The 16,868-nt window shown below is 39.5% G+C and overlaps 1 protein-coding gene across 2 annotated transcripts in view; it reads left to right on the forward strand.

Annotated features, from left to right (window-relative positions):
* Nucleotides 1-16,868, forward strand: part of MOB2 (MOB kinase activator 2) — a 110,134-nt gene that overhangs the window by 16,405 nt on the left and 76,861 nt on the right. Inside the window, exon 1 of one of the 2 annotated variants that reach the window (XM_082283893.1) lies at nt 7,880-7,944. The exons of the other annotated variant lie outside the window; for it this stretch is intronic. Coding sequence (XP_082140019.1) covers nt 7,895-7,944 — 50 coding nt within the window. The 5' untranslated portion in view covers nt 7,880-7,894. Of the gene's footprint in view, nt 1-7,879; nt 7,945-16,868 lie in introns of those variants that run through there. 2 annotated transcript variants of the gene reach the window in all.

The following is a 16,868-nucleotide window of genomic DNA, read 5'->3' on the forward strand; positions in this document are numbered from 1 at the left end:
AAGAGATGAGCAAGGCCATTTTAACGAATGGATGGACTTGTCGTTTTTTGAGTAGCATTTTGTATACTACAGATATCTTAGTAGTCTAAATTGTGGTGCAGGATTTGGGTTTTTGTTGTTGGGTTTTTGTTCGTTTTTTGCAGGGTTCACAGTAAGAAAAAGGTAGTCAGTCTGGTAGCGGTTTGAATACTCACGCTGTCATTGTGGAGCAGTGTACCCGCTGATGAACTCACACAAACACTGAAAGCAGCAGTCTGGAACAGGAAAATAAACTTCTCCATTTACTTATTTCAAAGGTGCAGATTGCTGAGGTAAGCAAGCCTGCAAAGTTGAGATGGATTAGCCATAAAGTAAGCCTTAACTACTGTGAAAACAAACCTTCTTCCATTGCCAAGCATTTCTGAGTGGCCTGTTGCTGGTCACTTGCTAAAAGGTGACATAATTTGCAATTCTAATAGTGTGACACCGTTTTCCTGCCGTGCTGAAATACTTCTCAGGATTTCAGCATTTATGAATATATTTCTAGTGAGCCTAATTTTGCTTATGGGTTTAATCTAAAAGCAGAGTGATTGATGGAATTTTATTTTTATTACAAAAGCAGGAGCTTTTAGACTGTATCAAAGGAGTTTTACTAGAAAGTTGATGGATTTTAACCTCTAGGCCTGTCTCAGTGGTCTTTGGTATTAAATTGCTAATACAAGGTACTGATTAGGATCTTCCCATTCAATGAAATCGTATTGCTTCACCTTTTGTAGGCTTCTGTGAAACAACCTCTTAAGCTAATGTAGTTACAGTGCTGATATAAAGAAAAGTATGCCTTCATCTTTGTAAAAAAGCATATGAGTGTAGAAGCTTCCCTGGTCCTTTAACTGCTCTAAAACAATAAGACTAATTTTTGCTACAGAGATTTTAACCATAATGCTGTAGTATTGGTTTTATCAGTAAGTCCTTGCATGGTGTTTGTCACCCATTTCTAATACCGTACTTAGAATTTGTATTGTACCACAGAGAAACCGTGTTATCTCTTGTCTTTTTGAGCTATGATAAAATATAGATGGTATTTTTTTATTTTAGCAGTGTGTGAGGCTGAGCATAATGAAGTGGGAAATTTATAGTATGTAGGTTTCTAATTTTTTTCCCTATTAGAGTTCTCTTCCAATTCTCCTATTGTGAGAATATTTCGCATCATTATACAGAAGAAATGGTTCTAATGTTTGTTTTGTCGTATAACGAATCAATTTTGGTTTGGAAAGTTCTTCTCCCTAATTCCTATCTTTAAAGTCTTTGTTATGATTCTAATTAGTAGGTATTAGCATATGTATCAAAATGCAGAATATGCAAGTACTATTTGGAAAATTAAATGCTAGGTTTAGCTCATCATTCTGTATCACTGAAATTTATTTTGAACAAAACATTAGCACACTGAAATATGAAAAGTATAAAATTATAGCATAAAATCAACATCAATAAAAATCTGTATTGTGTACATGGCTTTTCCCTCTCTTAGTATCCATGCAGCTGGGCAGAAAAAGAGCCATCTAACAAATGTGTTGCTGCTCTTCATGGCTGAGACTGGAGGAGGTAAATGTGGAATTCTCAATGTGGAGATGAAAATGTAGAAACATTAAATTGCTTTTAGAGTATTGAGAAGCAGGAAATGGGGTGGATCACTTGGAGGAGGAGGATAATTTTCCTCACCAGACAAAACAAGTATGTATTTGTTTTGCCACTCACAATAATGGGCCATCCAGTGTAAATGTTGGTACCACCACCATGCCTGTAATAGCCACAGCCATGGGCTGGAAGAGCCTCAGCCCAGGAGCTCTGGCTACACCAGAGTTGTGCCCAATCACTTCTACTGTGATCCTTCCTCTGTTTTTAAAATCTTCTCTTCTGGAAAAGGTGAGAAGAGAGGTGAAAAGTGCTGTAGAACTTCCTAATTTTTTCAGATTTGGCATAAATATCTCATTAGGTATCTTGTTCTGCTCACTACACATTACTTAATATTTTAATACAAATGCTTTACTTTCTCTCCAGAAGAGAGAAAGCAACTGAAACAACTGAAGCTGAAGCAACAGGTGAAGAGTATGTGAAGGCAACCTTGAAGATTTTCTGTGGAACTGAACTTTAAGTATAGTTTTACAAGGTGGGGGAGCAGGTCTTTATAAAAAGTACCGCAGTATCCTACAACAAAAATCTTGCTATTGTACAAAGACCGTGTAATTTATGCCATAGTTCCCTGAGCACTTTGGGGCTGCTGAGAGAAGTGCCCTCCTCTCACTGCTGGAGCTGTTTATTCCTCTCTTTGCCTGCTCAAGTGCTTGAATGCTTGGCAATTGGATCCTGCTAGTGATGCAGGTTAAAACGAATGGAAAGAAAACAGCATTTTATTTCAGTTGGGATCAATTCCTGATCCAATTCACTGTACTGCTGCACAAGTACCTCTGCATGGGAGAGGCACAGAGGGAAGGTTGGGAGACCAGGAGTGGTAGAGGGGGGAGTGTGATCAATTGTAATGGTGGTAGTGACAGTCTGCTAGCTTGATGTATTAGTGGAACTGTGACATTAGGTGCTATGGAAACCTGTTATGTGCTAGACAAGATGAAACCTTTTTTCTATAAAGCAGGCTAAAATAATCCATTTTCAGTTAAGTAATACGTCCTCTGAGAAATAATTGTTCCAATGTCTATGAAGTTGTTCTTCTCATTTGCTATAACTGTGGATCCAGAAATGTCACTGACAGAATATTCTTCTGTTTGGTGGAAGAAAAGTAACTTCAAGTCTGGTATGGAAGTGTAATCAGTCAGGATGGCAAAGTTGGTGAGCAGAAGATTAGAGGGGCCAGGCAGCTACAGAAACAAGCTGCATTTCAGCTTGCTGGTTATGCTGTTTGATTGCTGCAGATTTCATGAGGGTTTGTGGTGATCGTTTGTACATACGTGTGTGATTTTTATGGGGTGGTGGGTAATGCTAATTTGGTTAATATGCTTCGACAGATGCTTTAGCACACTTTCCATAAATGTAGTTTTTAACTGAGACTTAGCCTTTCTAACTTGCTTATCATTGTTTAAACAATAGTTTGTACATCAGCTTATTTTCTGCTAAAATTAGACTGGCTCTCTTTTATACTCTTTGCCACAGCAAAGTGAATGCAAATTTGAGTCATTCTGTATGATTTCTTTTGTGTTCTGTCACCCACTATGGTAATAGCCAGCAAAAACCTCAACTCCAAGTTATGCCTGTCTTTTGCTATTTTTTTTTTCTGCTGACATAACACTCGGTACTCAGGGATGCTGTATGTCCTGGGACAGAGATGGATTCCCTTTGTGGATAGTCACATGTGATCTTTTGGTGAAGGACTGACTCAGGTATAACACATTGCCCATTGCTGGGTGCAGCTGTTAGGTCTGAAATCCTGTTTATTGAATATGTGATTATAGAAGAATAACGATAAATGTCCTCCCTCCCTTAGTGCCACAGATGGCAAACTCGTGCTGGCCAGGGCACCAGAGGGAGGTTAGGAAGTCGGCTGTGCATCACATACTGTCTATAGCCACATGCTCAGCCAGATGTTTTGGTATGTAAAAATCTGGCGTGTAACTTACAAAAAAAAATGCACTTAATATGAAATGACATGAAGTTCTTGACTAAAATCAATTATAACAGAATGTTCTTAATTTGCTGTCTTTGAAAATTGTACTGTTTTGTGTGACTCACCAATGATGACTAATTGTGTTCACCCTGAATTTACCTAGCTGCTGTTCAGAGTACATTCCTTGTGACTCAGTTCATGCTTAAAATTTGATTTTGTGCATATTTTCCCAATAATATTTGTGCTTCCAGGATGCAAGGGGCAGTGTCTTAATACACTTGTTACAGGACCAAGCATGCTGTACTCAGGCACAGCTCTTTAGGGGTCTCCAGTGTATTGTGAAATGCAGCCATGTATGTTTATCAGGAGCAGCTGGGTTTGTTCTGTGGATGGATCCATTTGGGGGGAGGGGAGAGTGCTGGTGGCTTTTAGAGATTAGCTGGTGACAGTTTTGCTTGGGAAGTGTACCAAGTTTTAGCAGAGCTCCTGTAAGAGAGAGTGGAGCTGGAAAGGGACAGTGAAAAACCACAAGCTCTACTAATCTTTTTGTGTGAGAAGAAGCCTTCAGGATTTGGTTATCTGCATGTGGGTCTAACTGCAGCCTTGATTAGAGGAATGTGTAACGCTACTGAAATAAAGATCTGGCTGAGCTGGTACAGGCGACATTTGGGCACACAAGGCCTAGATGAGGCATCAGAGCAGCTGTGTCCTTGTGCAGGCGAGAGGGAGGCTGTCCGGTTTATTGGATCTTGTCAGATCATGGCAATGCATGCTTCTTAAATCCTTCGGGGTAGGGAGGGAGTGCTGAAGTAAGGATGGCTTATTTTAGGTAAACAGATTTAGACAGCAGTCCATTTTCTTGTTCTTTGCCCACTAAGAAATGTGGGAACATCTCACGAAAGGGGTAATGTTCAGTCTTTGAAATGCTCACGTCTGGTGTGTTTTGTGGGCAGGAGCTGCATGGCAGGTATAAGCTTGGCACAGGACCTGCAGCAGCTTGGTTAGTTTTGGTGCCTTTTGTTTAACTTCAGGAAGGGGTGGATGTGTGTTTGCTTTTAATGCTGTTCCTAGTCTCCTGCTTCTCTCATCCTTTTTCCTAAGTCGGTATCGATTAAGCGTTGACAGTAAGCATTTGCTGAACTTACTGCTTCCTTTTGTATTAAAGTGTAACTGTGAATTCTTTTCATAATGAAAAAGAACAATGGAAGACTTCTGGGTTTAATTCTTGGCTGCTGGAACTTCATGTATTTAGAGAAACAGAGGGGCTTTGTGGTATCTTCAGCACTCTTGTAGTATATAATAGTTATTGCTATGCTCAGGTCTTCTACCTATTTTTAATATATGAAGCAAATGCTTTGCTCTCCCGCTAAGCAGAAGGGACTTGTGAATAATACCTTTCAAACAAGTACTGATTTTGTTTGATTATCTTTGTCTTGGAAGGGACAGCCTTGCTCCTGCATTGTCAGAGTGTAGTTCTGTACTGTCTCTTGCTGTGCTTGGAGAACTTCTAGTTACTACACAGGAATGGATTCCTCTTTCTTGGAGAGGAAGGTCCCCTGTCTTTTGCAGCTTAGACCTGGCTGATACAGTGCTGACTGATCTGAGAATGGGAGAATGATACATTTTCGTACTGAATATTAGACATAAGAGGCAAGTTAGTAAATCAAATCTCTTCAAAGGCAAACATGTAACATTTGAATTGCAGAGTAGACATAAAACAACTGAGTTGTACATGAGAAAAAACCTGTTGTGTGCATATACTCTGTATGGCCATGACAGTCAACTTGATGTCCAGAGCGATAAAATTGGAGGTCATAATCTTGTCATTTAAGCTTTTAAGTAGCACTTTTCACTCCCTCGGAGTAGAGTCATACAAAAAAAGCTGATTTAGGCTGTGGTGCCACTGAGAAAAACAATGATGTGATTTTCCTGAATCTGTTCTGCCAGTAGTGGAATATTGCTGCTTGATTAGTTTGTCATCTTTAGGAGACTCTGAGATGTTCCACCAACAATTTGTGTCTGTACTCAGTGAGCGGGGGACAAGAACTTTATGGGATGAGGGAGAAAGTTAATGGGGGCCAAAAAGATACAGACATGCCTTTTCATGTTGATAATAACAAAGTGATTGTCATTTTGGAAAAAAGTAGTTATTATATCACCTATGGCTGAGTAATCCCGGATCTAAACATAAAACTTTGATGTTTTGGAAGTTGTTTGGAAGGGGGTTGTAGAAGACCAGTAAATGAAGAGGCTGATAGCACTTGCTTTCTTGTACTTGCTTTTAGTACTGTTTGTTAAATTTAATTTAACAAAAAACTTCATTGAAAAACTTGAAAGAAATATTTTGAATGAGTGATGTGTGTGGATTTGAGCACTTGCGAGAGATATGCTAAATCCAGCTCCCACCTGTTTCCTAAAATCAAGGCTTAAAAAGTTCTGTAGTTTAATTGTAAACTTTAAAGTTGTTTTTTTCCCCCCTCCTCACTGTAGTGCTTTACTCAGTGTAATTGGGAACATTTTACAATAGTAATGAACTTGGCAAGAGAAGAGCCCTTTGCCTGCTGCCAGAGTAAAGCAAATAAACAAATAAGGAAAACAAAAGAAGATCCCTCCCTGTCCCCTTGGCGGGTTGCAGGAGCGGCTGGCACCGCTGGACATGCTGGCGGAAGGGTGGAATGTCCTGCCTTGCATTCCACGCAGATGGCCTGGACCCCAGCCACCCCAGCAGAGCAGAAAATACTGTGCTCTCAGCCATGCCACTTGTGATTTAATTGGAACTGAAGCAAACTTTAAAAAAGCAGTGCATCATAAATTAAAACTGGTTTTATGTACTTCCAAATATTACACAATAGTTTTGCTAAGGAGAAGTTCAATTCTTCCATCAGGCAAACATTAGTGGGATCTTCATCTGAAGGATAATATCTTTTCTATTGAGGGTACCTTGCCACTCAGAAAAGCCCAGTATCCCATCTGGACAGAGCACAGGCATCACCTGAAGAGAGTAATTCTGTAGTCACCTCTTCTGGTTCTCAGCAATATACTGGCTTTCTGCTTTCAGGGATGGGGACATAATGCTTCTGGTGTTGCAAATACCAGTGCTACTGCTCAGGAGCATTTGGGACTGCTGGTTGTACTTCCAGAGTGGCTTATATATATATAGTTGTGATGGTCAATATTGACTCCTGATAAAGTTGAAGTGAATATGCCTTGTAGCACTCCTGCAGAAAATTGCACTCTCAAATTCTGAGCTAGGATCTGAGTATTTTGTGTGAAGACTGACTGCAGAAGAAATGTGTTGGTTCTTGCAAGACAAGGCGCTCATCTGAGCTTGTCTTGCAGTTTGCTGTCTGTAGCACTGATTACAATAACAGCTTCTTAGATTAATCAAATTTGCAGGTAGCAGGAGAGAGGAATGGCGCTCTTTTCCTGTAGTACGTACTGTTTGGTTAGTCACCATTACGGAAAGCAAGCCCCTGTAACCTTAACTAAAGGATGCAGTAATGATGCTTTGTAGTTATTTATCGGGCAAAATCTGACGCTGTTAGGGAAGTAGAACACCCTGTCCTTAATTGAAGGATGTGATAATGATGCTTTGTAGCTTTTTAGTAGGCAAAATCTGTGATTAGTGTCACATGTTGTTTTCAAATCTGGAGAAAGAATAGCTAATGTTTGTGGGATGAAATAATTTTAGGAAAAACATGGAAAACTACTTCACCTAATCCTACAATGCAGTCTTTACACTGTGGAATGCAGGCTGGTAATTCAGTGTTTCCTGATGTTAATAAGAAATTGTTCCTCACAATTCCATCACAAGTGATGGAAGTATGAAAGCTGGAGTATGACTTCCAAGTGTTTAATGACTGGGAGGACAGTGCTGTTTAAAAAACTAAGTCCAAGTAGTCCTTTTCCAGCAAAATATTTCAAGAATGCCATGCAAATCCATTCATTAGAATAACAAAGCACAAACCAGATTGTCTCACCTGGTGCCAATGGCTGTTTAAGGCCAGTGCTATCTCAACAGTCATCCAAAGCTTGGTGATGCAGGGAAGCACCCACCTCGAAGGGACCTGCTGTCTGCATGATCCTGGTGCAGGAGTGCAGAGGGGAAGGTGAAACTCCAGTATTTGTGGCCTTGCAGGTTTGTGCTGTGGCCTGCTGTATGGATTCATGGGGATTGTGCAGCTGTGAAAGAACACAACTGCAAATGGGAGGTATTTCCTTGTGATGAGAACAGCCGGCAGCTGTTGGATGAGTGTCTTTTGTTGCCTTACCAGAGTTTGAGCCAAGTTTCAATATCACAACATGGACTTTTTCAAAAACTTTGTATTGCACCAGAGCATTTTTCTGTGCAGGTGAGTGCATGGTAGTTACCTCTGCATTATTTTCACAATGAAAATGAAAAAGCTCCAAAATCACAGTACATTGTAAGATATGGTGCGTTGCTTTTCCAATGTTTGTAGTTCAAACCTGCAGCTCTTAAATTCCTACCAGTAATGTTTTACAAACCATCACAAGACTGTTGGACAGTTTCTTCACTTCCCCATAAACATGGTTTAATGATGTAGGTTTCATGCTAATGTTGGCTATGGTTATGCTGGGCCTCCAATTTACTCTGAAATGTTTTTCCCTGAGCTTAACACTGCTTTCAGATGCAAACAAGAGGACAAATTACTTGCAGTACCAGATAAGTGTACGTGGTTGTCTGAAAAACTATCTTTTGTTTTTTTCATCAGTGTATATTTAATGATGTCTGTTGATCTAAAATGTCCAAAGGCAATTACCGAAAGCAAATCAATGCTGGTGAATAATTCTAAGAGAAATGTACTGCCTGGAGCTGCTTATTTAAATATTACCTTCTTGCTAACTAAAATTAGAGGGAAAGGATTACATTAGCCCGTTAAAAAGGACAACAGTCCCTGTTTTAACAAGGCATGTAGCTTTTTCCACTGCTCTCAGCATCCCTTGGCCTGCTTGGTCAAGCTCAAGAGAGAAATCTGAAAGTACACTATGTGTTGTGTTGAGAATTGCTGTTTCTTCATTAGCTAGTGTCCTTCAGCAGGTTTTATAATGGTGGTGCTGTGACTTTTGTTAACTAGTGAATTTTAGGTTCTATTCAGTTTAGAATTTCTTCTTGATGGTGAATCAGTTTATTTCATGCCCGAGTTGCTGCGAGGAACATCTGTGCACCTACTCCACCAAAGCTTTCCAAAGTCTGCATTTGGTTGTGATGAACATGTGCCATAGGCCTATCACAGAGACACGAATATGAAAAGTTATCCAGCTCTCCACCCTCTCTGAGTCCTTGGAGAACCATTTCTGGTGAGGATGATAAAACACCTCTAAACTTGCTCCTCGCAATTAAGTCCCCTTACATTTCCAGAGGGGGCAAGGGAGAGAATTCTGCTGTGTTCATATTGTTATAAATATTTGCTAGGGGAATTTACTAAGAAATGCTTAGTAAACATGGTGAACATGGAATAAAATGCTTTTCCTAAAAGTGGAGCTGTTCTTGATGTGACTATCTGTATTTCAGTTTTTCTTGGTGTCTCTACAGAGAACTTGTTTAGGACTCCAACAGAGCTGGATTCTTATTTTGAATTTGGCCATTAGCATGCCAGGTGACTTCAGACATCTCTCCAGCTCCCTTTTGTCTTTTATTTCCCATTTCTAAAATGGTAACTTTCAGGCAAGTTATTGAGAACTGCTGATATTTTAAAGATTCACATATGGTAATATCCTTGAGATACTTAGTCTGCATCTTGTTAAGCTGTTGATAGGACTAAAGCACTGGTAAATATGATAAATATTGTGAGAGGCTAAGGGACAAATGATTTTTATTTTTGTTTAGCTCTTTCCTCAGGATGACTTTTTTATCCACACAGACTGTGGTACCAGAAAATGCAGCACACCTTGAATATTAGGGTTGCCACCAGTAACTCCAGGTTGTGGTTGAATTTCAGTGTGTCTTCCTTCCCTAGTGTTAAGACGGGGGTACATAGGTTGCCGTTTGTTTTCCATTGGTCAGTATGGATATAGTTATCTCTGTGAGCTTTGCTCTCACTTGTTGATTTTGGAGAAACTTTGTGGGTGTTTGTAGGTTCTGCAGTGATTGCTAGCACAACACCTCAGGTATGGCTGATAACCTACATTTACTGCTGTAGCAGCACTGCTGTAGGCCTGAAGAAAGAGCAGGAGTCAGAAAAATAACTTAGTTTTCGGCTGCTAGAAAGAATCTTGCAAATCACATCGAAAACATGTTTAAAAAATGGATATTCTGTGTACATTTCATATGCTTTAGTCTAACAGGGAAATTTTTGCTTGGGTAATAGCCTAATCTGCAGAAACAGTATTGTGCATAGTAGTGAAGAATTCAAGCACTCTTGATCCCAGCTAAATGGAAAAATTAACAGCAAACCATTTGAAGAAACAAGCTTGAAAGTTCTGCACCATAGAGATATTTTTATGTGGGTTTCTGAAAAATTATACTCTGTAAATTGAATATTTTCCCTGAAATAGTAAAACTATGAGTACTTTTTTTTTCCCTAAGCCATGCTGTCAGAAATGCTTACATTTTGACTGACAGGGTAATAAATAACTACTGTGGCAGCCCATGAAGTAAGTGGTAGTGAGTACGATGTTCTGAAACATAATGATTTCAATTCAGATTGGCTTGTTTATACATTTTAAAATGTAAGCAAGAGTTGGCAATAGAGCTACTGTTGTATTTTGTTTTCAAGTTATCTCTGAAACCCTACCAGGAATTTAAGATACATCTGGCATTACTATAAGTTGAATGAGCTCTGGCAGCATTTACAGCTGAGAGCTCTAAACAGTGTTTTGAGTACTTTACATTTTAGGGTAGATAGATCTCCTCCTTGCACCACATTTTCAAGAAAGCCTCTGAAAAAGACATCGATGCAGCAGGTTTGTCAGAGAGGCATGCTTTACCATCCTGGATGGGTTTATTTTGCCTAGAATATCCAGGCCTGAGTCAGAGGGAAGGAAATGTGACACTCTTGGGTCCTGTGGCTTCAGCTTAGATTTCCATCTACATTGTTGCTCGAGCTTTGAGTTTCTTATTGTTGCTTTACTGTGGTAACATGATAACTAGGAACACATTTTTCACCAATAATTTTTCCAAAGAGGTCTGGGACATGCTTGTCTGAGAAGAGGGATATAACAGCGAACCTCATATTTAGAACTAGTTTGTCACTTGTGTTTAGTCATCACCAGAAAACACAGTGCACTGAATTTTATTAAAAAACCCTTCCAATTTCACTTATCGGCTTTTAAATCAGTAATGCATTTGCCTGTTAGGTAATGCATGTTTTAAATGTATTATTCATGACTGAGCGTTTTCAAGGGTGATTTCCCTCTGCTGTGGACTACTGCATCTTCACCAACAGTTTTTGCAGTCCCTGAGAAGGTAATCATTTGAAAGATTCCATTATCTAAAGAAGTGATTTCCAACTGAGGGCTTTCTTTAAGAGGAAGGCCACCACTAATAATTAAGGATCTGAAATACACATTCATCTCTTCCTGAACGATAGATGAATTGCCCTTCAGTTTTTTTAATTTAAAGCCATGTTTCTACTGTTAAGTAAGAATGCCGCCTGATATACGAGGTGTTTCTCATTAGCCTGTGAGATTTCTGTGAGAGAACCAAGACCTTTATGAAGGGGAAACTCTGCCCTTGCTGCTGCCCTGGGTTTAAGCTGCTGCCCTAAACTGACAGCTATGCAGAACTGTGTGGCTTCTTAAGCTTAGCAAGTTATGAATGGTATTCCTCATAATGACCTTGGGAGGTGAATATTGTGTGTCCCAGGCACACGTAGAGATGGAGGGTGTTGTGCTTTGGGTCTCTTAGTAACACATTTCCAGAGGAACATTGTGCAGCCTCAAGCAAATCAAGAAGATACATGTTCACACGGAGGATGCTGCTGCTTCTATTGCAAGTGTAATTCTGGAAGTGTAATGATAATGAGAGGAAGTGGAGGACTTCCTGCATTAGTTTTTGTGGCTGTGTGAAGGGGCTGTCTGTATTGCAGCTGTGTTGCACAACTGATAAAAGTTATGTTAGGCTGGGCTAAGTCTCTTGAGATGTGAACTAATACACCACCTCTTTGTGCTGCATGCGGCGTGGTTAAATTCTTATTAACCTGGAAGTCAGAACAGCAATAATAATCACTGAGTGTGCTATTAGTCTGTGTATTTTACTTCGTCAGTTGCTTTCCCATGAAATGTGTTGGTGCTAGAGCATGTCCTTAAAATACAATTCACCCCTTTGGGAAAAATTTCCACAGTAAACTAATTACTTAGCATGTAAGTAAAGGGTCTGCATAAGCTGGGAGAAAGAAAAGGATAATGGGGGACCTTTAATATAGTGGTGATATCCCTCTTAGAGGTCTCTAGGCAAGAAAGGGAGAAATGCTAAATGGGAAATTATTAATTTTATTTGGAGAAAGCTCAGGATATATGTAATGTGCTAGAGGGAAGACAGCTTCTTAAAATCCGTTCTGTAACATCCAAACTACTTTTACCTAATTTCTAGATTTGACTCCTGCACTATAGCTTTATAAAGCAAATTGATGAAATGTTGCTGAATGTATTTTTACTGTCCTTTTGGTGATGACTATTAAAATGTTAATCATGCTTATCTGTTCAATATTTTGTTTTGTAGTATTTTTACAGTGGCTTTAGTGAGTGTTTTTCCTATTTATTCAATGTACAGTGTTAGTTTCTTTTTCAACTTGTAAGTGTTTAAGGTCTGGGACCTTGATGAACTTTACTTTAGGGCTGAAGGGTGAGGCCAGTATGTGAGACATTTATTTAAGGTGCAAGGAGAAGTGAAGACTATTTCTCTTCTGCCTTTGTTGGGATATGGTTTCGTACCCTCTACATAGCAGAAGTGCTTTGGAAAGTGCAGGTTTTGGAAGATGCTTTTTTCATGTCTCTGGATGAGAAGTATTACTGTGCTGGTCAGTGAGAGAGCTTTTCAGAAAGAGTAACACATTCCAGGTTTGATTAGCTCAACCCTGATGGCTGCCACTGTTTTTTGAGGTTGTTTTTGAATGGTCATAATGACCACTCAAGTTAAATAACTTACAGAATCAAATACACTATAGTCGTGGGAGGTGGAGGGGACCATAGGTGAAAATAGCTTGTTGCATCTGGGTATTTTTTATCAGAGAAAGGAATACTTTGTGAAAATCAACTTGATTTTCCTGTCATTGTGCTTGACTGCAGGTGTGTATATCCTGTATTAAACCAGGCAAACTAGAAAAGTCCTGTTTCCCAGCAACCCAAAGGGTGTGTGTTTGCCTTAGATAACTGCAGTAGGTTTAAAATCACATATTTGAAGATAACTGAGGAGTCCTCTACTTTCAATGCACAATAAGATGGATTAGGTCATTTCTGTTAAGGATATAATGCTGACATTGCCAGTTAGCTAGACACAAAAGATTTTATGATGAGATACTGATCTTGTGGAGTAAGTTACTGTAGAAAAAACAGAGAACTCTGTAAAGCAGAGACTGAAGACAAGGGTGGCAGTCACACTATAAAATCTGGTCCATTATGTAACATTAGGATGAAAAGCAGCAGAGAGAAGCTCAATTTCCAGAGTCCAGCTGCTTCCCTACTTGCAATGCTGTAGATAAGGCAGGAAATAATTAATACAAATGTACATTCAGAAGAACACTTACATTTTCCAAGTGCATTAAAAGGCTGAATATTAAGTTTTTCATATCATTGCAGGCCACATATGTTTACCGTTTTGTGTGTGTGTTGACGTCTTTCTCAACGTTTTACCCAGAGAACCAAAACATGGATTTCCTGTTCTTTAAGAGGAAGCTGAGTATGTGGTCAGTTCTTCTTCAGCTGCCTTCAGTTATTTTACCTATGTAGATGTGAAAGCACAAACCATGGACTAGCCTGCCTGTTCAACAGCAGGTGCTATAAATCTCCTCTAGCATTGGGCAAGGACAACATTCCAGAGTATGTCGGTCTTCTCATGCTTCATAAAAAAGATCTCAAAGGTCAGATAGAGGGAGCATGCTAATTAAGGAGAAAAATGTTTTCTTTCTGTACATTCATGGATGAATAAGTTCAGAAATATTTTCCGTTACTTTTATTATAATTTCTGTGTTTTGCATGGATATTAGTTTCCAATGAAATGAGTATTTTGTCCAGATCCCTTTATTTAGAAAGTTTGCTCTGATTGGTCATTTTAAATTGTAGTGGTCAAGTTTTGTCACAGTATTACCAGCAAGGTTTGGGTTTTTCAACTGCTTAACTTCCTTTGTCGGAATTTCCTCCTTTATTGTAGTTAAGAGCTGTGGATACCATAAACATAACTGCACTTTGCATGAAATCTCAGGCAAGGAGTATCAGTCAGGATAGCAGCAACAGAATTGTTTGATGTCTTTGGTTATTAAATACGTGAAAAAAATTCAACACGTAGAAGGACTTGTCAATGATGCTCATGTAATCTGTCACTGCAGTCTGTGCTTCTAACTTACCTTTTAAATGTGTGGAAAAGGCCTACATGGATTAAAGGTCATGGTATGTGTATTGCTGTCAGAGTGCATTATAGTGGCAAATTGATGCATTTTGTTCCATGCCCTCAGTCTCCATGGGTTGTAATTTCTGTGAAAGGTGGAGATGAATAAACTTGTCTCATTTTATTATTGTAAGATGAAACAGGCATGAATTTCTCATGGTTCTGAGCTTTCTGCCCAGTTCTTGTACTCTGCCTGGAACACGCTTCCTGTAATCACACCTTTTGCATGTAACTCTCAATATAGCTGGGCAGCCTGAGTCCAGCCTTATATTCATTAAGTTTTGCTGTTTTAACTAGTAATGATGGAGAGGGTGTGTTTCCATGGACAGACAGGTCTATCCTGTGGTTTTTTGAAGGGATCTTTGGAATTTAATGAATTTTTATTCTATAGGCTGATAAATCTAATTGAAGTTGTGGATTAAAAAAAAAATTAGTTCCTGCAGGCCCTTTGATGCTGTGGATGCTCTTATGCTTGCAGACTAAGTGGTTTAGCAGGCACAGTAACTCCCCACCAAAGAAACTGAACGTATGGCAGCGGAATAAGAGTGAATAATGCATGGTGAGGCTGCCAAGCAGGAAGATAGAGAGTGCTGTAGTGACGAAGCATGTGGCAGCACTTAGGGCTTTCCAAGAGATAATCTAGCTGTAATGCTTTTGATTTCTAGGGAAGAAATTGCTAGAAACACGATACAGTTTTATCTCAACAAGACTGACTTGGACTGGGCTACATGTGTTGTTGCTTCTGTTGTTACAGGAACAATTTGGTTGCATCTCTTTTTAAAGGTGTATATATCACCTTTCCTCAAAAAAACCAAACCTATGACCAGTTTACAAAAGGTGCTGCTTTTCTCAGCTTCACTGTGTTCCTTCACTCATCTGGTAATGAGGTTACATAAGTTAAACTGGATCTGTCTCCTCTTGAATGCGGTGATTAGTGCTTCAAGTGAACTAATCCAAACCACTGCATCCATTATGTGCACACAACCGTAGCTGAAGCAAGGTAGGGGGCAAAAGGAGATTACTGGGTAAAAAATGATAGTTCAGCATGAGTTTCCTTTTTGATAGGCTCATATGGGGGTCAAAGTGAGAAGAGTGGCTTTGAAACTTTGATGTATCTATCAAGTGTAATTTTTAGACATTTTTAGCTCTAATTTCATGAAGAGTAATAGTCAAAGCTAGATTTAAACGAGGGGCTTTCACATGTCAGTGATGTCAGGTACTTTTTCTGTGGAATGCCATTTTTTTAAAGTCTTCATCATTGTTAATACACAAATGGTGGTTTCGCCTCCCATCCGTACATAGTGTTTTTATTATCAGTGATTTTGGTCCTGTTTTGTGAACTATAAAAATTTAAATACACTTCTGCATTTTGGAAGATAGACTGTATAAGTGAGGATTTTTTTTTTTTTTAAATAAAGAGTCGATCGTTTGATCGAAAAGACTACAGTGTGCAAAGGTGAAGTACATTGTTTCAGGTTTTGTGCTGGGGTATATTTAATCTCTTCTGGTGTGTTTAAAGTCTATTAATAAACTTAATGTTTTTTTCTGCTGTATTCGGGCTCTTTTTTGGTAACAGTTGTCAGCATTGAAAATTGTGAGGACTTCATGGAGGTTGCAAAGATTTTTGTTATGGTAAAAGCCTGGGATTTTTTTAGGGGTGTTGGGGGTTTTTTTAAGTAAAGGGTGCAACCAGGGTATTAACTGAACAACCAAGGATGCCCTCCACAGAAGCCCTGTCTGAAGTGAAGGGTCATTCAGAGTTGGAGCTCGTTTAGCTTAGAGAACAGGAAGAATAAAACACTGAGCGTGATTTAAAACAAGCACGTCTTTTAACATACAGATTCAAAGGGTACCGCGCACCAACAGGTCAGACGCTCTTCTTCTTGGCTGCTGAGTAATCACTCGTCATTTTTTTTCCGATGTGATCATTGCTGAGAAGTGAAACCGAGCCCGGCCTGTGGATTGCGGTGAGTGCCAGGACGGTCCCCGCCTTTCCGGCGCTGGGGACCAGCGGGCAGCGGGCTCCCTCTGCAGCTCCGGGAGGAGCTCCGTGCTCTCTGCGGAGCTTCAGGGATGCGCTTCCCTCTCTTCTGAGTGGCACGTTTAAATCTTCTCTGTGTTCAGGGACCCTGCATTCAGGCAGCTCACATTCGTGTCCAGTGTTCCGAGCAAAGGTATTGTTCAGCCAAGTGTTATTTGGTTGCTAAAAGCACTGCACTTTCATATTTGGTACAGTATTTCAGTCCTTAAGGTATGCAGACTTTCAGATTGTTCTGAACGTCTGAATCTCAAAGTGGCGCAACTGATGGACAATAGAAACATTGCAAAGTTTGTATCAGAGAAAGTAATGTGATTACTGTTGGTAGTTAGTTACTAATTATGGTAATTTTGCAAATTCCAAGTGTTGAATGGATATGGATGTATGTTCTTTAAGTATCTTGGGTTTAGTACACAAAAGAACATCTTGTGTTACTATTCTATGATTGCTGTACTGTGGATGACAAAGGAAAAATTTAAATTTTTATGGGGCTATTTTTGAATGCCTTACTTTCTGTTATTTTTAATGTTTTTACCTGTTTGCTCTTACATTGCTAAAAACATGAGCTGTGTCTGCAGTGCTTTAGTGCAGCAGCTCTTTGATTTCTGGAGTCTGCGTGTGCTGGCATGGTACTACAGTATGTAAACTTAGAAACCTCTTGGACATCTTTGTAGCCC

Source organism: Coloeus monedula (assembly GCF_965178545.1).
Source record: "Coloeus monedula genome assembly, chromosome: 6".
Lineage (NCBI taxonomy): Eukaryota > Metazoa > Chordata > Aves > Passeriformes > Corvidae > Coloeus > Coloeus monedula.